Raw genomic sequence first — 4,691 nt, forward strand, 5'->3', positions numbered from 1 at the left:
GTTATACGGTCTATATAATTAAGAAGTGTGATTAAGGAGTTTCTCAGAATTCTTCAATTATTTATGTTGGAGTAGTGATTAGTGTAGCATCCGGCAGATGACTAGCGCATACGGAATCACATTCTGAGTAACAACCGTCAGTGTTATTTTGTGAGGCCTATGAAATGCGAACGAACTATACAGCCCATGAAATATAGGTCTATGTAATATGAATAGCCTACAGCCCATGAAATATAGGCCTATGTAATGTAATATGAACTACAGCAAACTACAGTAAAAAAACATAATTGCTTTTCGTGCTGCACGCAACGCAAAACACATTGTCTTCGACGCTATATCGTTTAATATCAAGAAGCTCGCGGATGGAACTCATATAACCACCCTAGCAGGAGTAAATAAAAACCAATTTCTTCTCATCCACTCTTGATCCTAGTACATTAGGCCACGTTATCCTTCGATAGTGGATCCTAATATACGCTGTCACGCCTAATTAGACCATCGCTCCGGGAATGTAATAACGAAGGTATTTATCTAGTGCTATACTAGGAGACAATATTCCCGATGCCAATATCTCGCACCAGCATACACATGCCTGCGGGGATACTCGCATAAAGATCATCCGGCTTTATCGGTCACGTACTATGTTATACACTGACCGATGCAGTCCTATGGTAATATTCCACAGCGCAATGCTGTCCACTGCAATATATTGGCAATTGCATACATTATACCGTTGGGACGGAGAGAAGACCGTTTAGAATTATCTATGGTGCATATATTGCTATAGACGCATATATTGTGCTAGCTGTAGAACTGTAGAAACTGACATGGAACATAGCGGGTTAGAACCATGTGAGATGGAATGAAACATGGTGAGCTACAACTATATGAAATGCAATGAAACATACTGAGCTATAGAACTGTGTAAAATAGGATGGAACGTAGTGAGATAGAACCATGTAAAAAGCACAAGGAACACAGTGATCTATACGTCCTCGTAGAGTTAGAACCGTGTGAAATAGAACTTCATATTATATTATAGTGGGCTAGAATAAAGTGAAATGGAATGAAACCTAGCAAGCTATAGTGCAGATAGGAGGATCCGATTCTGTCACACGCCGATCTTTCATAATAACATCTTCTATGCTGATATCTGGAGAGAGCCGATCGCACTAAAGTTGTTAATGTTGCTGCAATATTGTCTTGACATTAAACCCAAAAAATTAAAACATTAATCACTTGGTATCAACGCGTTCACACGCCCGTGCCACATCCGGTCAGCCTGCATCAGTCTGCGAAAAAAGTTTCCCACTCAGGAAAGCGGCGTCCACGAGTCTGGATAGATGTCTCTAGCGGCGGTCCGTAGCGACGCGTCGTCATCATCGTCGTCCGTGACCTTGGGATAAACCTTCTCACCGTCGGACAGGAAGGCCGCCCACCAGCCGAACACACCATCTGTGATGATCGTGTGATTACAGCGTGACACGGTGTACATCTCGACGAGCCTCCTCTCGCTCTCCGCCATCGTCCGCTCGTGACGGTGACCTTCGAGAAGGTCAACGTAAGCGACGTCGCCGTCGGCAGCGACGATGTTCTCCGCCGACCACTTCCGGTCGTCGGTGGCAACGACGAAGAGCGGTCGCGAGTATTTTTTTCGCGCGCGATTCATAGCCGACGCAAGGAAAGCGACGGTCGGCGGTTTGGTGTCCGGCTTGCCGACGGAGAGCAGAGATTTGCCGTGTCTGGCGACGTGCACGCCGACGGTGATGGCGAACTTCCGCCTGTCGTGGCGACGGTAGAGCGAGTCTAAGATCGCCGACGCCCGCCGCACCACGTGCGCGTTGAACACAAAGAATCGCTTCGTCTCGTTCTCGTACGGCGCCAGGTAGCGCCACGATCGCAGCCGACCGACGAGCGTGTTGTACGCGTCGCCGATCTCCGTCAGATTCCTTTCGACGCTGCTGCCACCTATCGTCAGCGGTCGCACGTAGTGCATCGGTAGGATCACCTGCGCGACGCTCGGTCGCAGAAACTTCATTAACTGGCTACCAGGTGTCACCGCCGTCTGTAGTTTGTTTGCGGTGGCGATCGCGTGCGTGCATGCGAGTTGAAACATCTGCTCAGCTAGGTTTCCCTCTAAAGTCGTCGTCAGTAGTCCTGTGAAGTTACTGGCCGTGTAGCGGCTGATGTTGAAAGGTACGGAGCTCTGCACGACGAACATGTCCCGGAACCTCAGCAGACGATTTCCGCCCTGGTGCGCCAGCCGCTCCTTAAAAGGGATTTATTATTTTATAAATATGACAATCGAGAAAAATCGAGTGAAATATTGTCACGCATAATAGCGAATATGTTACTGATAACTGCAGTATGAAAATTATTATAGGTTTATGCTGTTATGGTATATAAATTAGCAAATAATGCAACCAGCAACCACGCTCTTTCGTTTTGCGACAATTCGCTTGAAGTCGGCAACCACCAGACAAACGTGCATCTCATTAAGTGACGTAGTGGTTCTAGACTGGTACAACGTCTCTATTGCCTAATTCAAGTTATCATGTCAAATTACAGGGACGGGATCTCGCGAGAAACAAGTAGCATTATAATGTAATCGCGGCAACACGATGTAAACAAACAAATTTCAATCGATATACATTTTTGTAAACAAAGATAACAATGTACGATCGAGTGTTCTAAGACACGTAAACCGTACTTTAGGCACTTTAGTTACTTGCAGTTACGGACAAACAATACCAGTTAGTATTGTAGTGATCGGTAACAAAACGAGAAGTTACCAAACGAACGAGAACGGTCGGAAAGACTGATCGAAAAACGGTCGAATTAATTAAATGAAATTATATATAATATTTAATTATATAATAATAATATATTAAACAAATAACTACTTTGATCTGCGGCAGGGTGCCTATTACTGAATCGGCGCCCAGCTTCCGTCGTACAGAGTAGATGTGGTAGTAGTTGAAGAAACACATTGCTGGAATGGCGACGACGACGATACAGTAGAATAAGGCACTTTTGCGCAGGCGCACAACTTTCATGCTGAGCTTGGACGACACCTCTGCACTGATCTGTATCAGACGCGGGGCGGCTGCAAATAGAAAGGAGAAAATATTATCTATGTATGTATGTATGTATGTATGTATGTATGTATGTATGTATGTATGTATGTATGTATGTATGTATGTATGTATGTATGTATGTATGTATGTATGTATGTATGTATGTATGTATGTATGTATGTATGTATGTATGTATGTATGTATGTATGTATGTATGTATGTATGTATGTATGTATGTATGTATGTATGTATGTATGTATGTATGTATGTATGTATGTATGTATGTATGTATGTNTATATATATATATATATTGTGCTGATCATCATTCGGTGATCACCATCCATCGATTAATCACGCATCGCAATTATTGAGTTCTCGCGGCTTTCTCCCGCCCAGCCATCACTTCCCCCGTCTAGCATCTAAACCTATAGCCTGAATGAGGCGCCACAACGTGGAACAGGATATCCGTATGTCGAGCCGCAATAAACCAAGCTATTTGCGATTAATCAAAGCAATATAAAGGGATGAAGAGCGACGCCAGCGAGCTATGAACGCGGCGCTTGTATTTGCACTTGGATCGATTATATCTAACGAAGCGCCATCTATTGACGGGCACCGTGACCTATTCAATTTATAACGAATGAAGCGTGAATAATTTTCACGAGCGCCATTGTATGGACGTATAATGCGTCTGTACGGCTAGCAATGAAGGTCGATAGACTCTGTAGAAATTTCCAAATAGCGGAATCATCGTACGGTCGTTCGGCACAGGGAATGACGCGTGACTGCGGTAGGCAGCAGCCACGGCAGATGTGCATTCATGTCACATCGTATATGTCACGCTTGCTAGACCGATCCAGCGCGTGAGTGGTGCGAATGAAAGACTCAAGCTCCCACGATAGATATACTGTTTGAAGCATGCTGAGAGCTCAATCAAAAAATACAAAAGTCATTCATCGATTATTCCAGCTTCATTTGCAGCTGGGAGTCTTTCAGGATGCAGAAGAAATTGCTTCCTTTTTGAGGGGGTATCTCTGTGAACATGTGGCCCTCAGATATCTCTAGGGATACTCTCCCATATACAGTGCTCGAATTTTTGCGGCTTCACGATGACGGCTTCACTATGATTGCAGCTTCCTTCATTGTCAGATGAAGCCATTATATTAAGCAAACGTTCCCACCAGCAATGACAATGATATTGCTCATTTCTTCGCTCCCATCGCTTATTCAAACATGCAGCTTGATACAGCCATGCGGGGCGAAGCGCGGTAAAACGTAAAAATCCTTACCGATAATCGTTAGACGCCGACGCTGTTCTACACGCAAAACCAAACGATACGCGAGTTTTTCAGCGAGTGTATAATTATTATTTTAGGAGTGAACAGTAGAGATCTCTATTATTCACTCCTGATGATATTATAGTGCGCGCATAAAAGCTTTTGCCGCCGCCGCGGCTGCTGCTGTCTCTCCCTCAGGGATGACGAACGCGGATGAGAAAACGCTCGTCTCTCACACGCCCCCGCGTACGAGACACACACATACATACACATACACACATACACACATACACACATACACACATACACATACACACATACACACATACACACACA

At 44.6% G+C, this 4,691-nt stretch overlaps 1 protein-coding gene across 1 annotated transcript in view; it reads right to left on the minus strand.

The window, feature by feature from the left end:
* Positions 1-1,312: 1,312 nt before the first annotated feature.
* LOC106818035 (galactoside 2-alpha-L-fucosyltransferase 2-like) overlaps positions 1,313-4,691 on the minus strand; it is an 8,235-nt gene continuing 4,856 nt past the window's right edge. The window contains exons 2-3 of the mRNA XM_014822749.1: positions 2,904-3,106; positions 1,313-2,269 (exon numbers count right to left, since the gene is read on the minus strand). Of these exons, the coding sequence (XP_014678235.1) occupies positions 1,313-2,269; positions 2,904-3,106 (1,160 nt within the window). The remainder of the gene's footprint in view (positions 2,270-2,903; positions 3,107-4,691) is intronic.

The sequence above is a fragment of the Priapulus caudatus genome, unplaced genomic scaffold (assembly GCF_000485595.1).
Source record: "Priapulus caudatus unplaced genomic scaffold, Priapulus_caudatus-5.0.1 Scaffold1987, whole genome shotgun sequence".
In the NCBI taxonomy this organism is placed as follows: domain Eukaryota; kingdom Metazoa; phylum Priapulida; class Priapulimorpha; order Priapulimorphida; family Priapulidae; genus Priapulus; species Priapulus caudatus.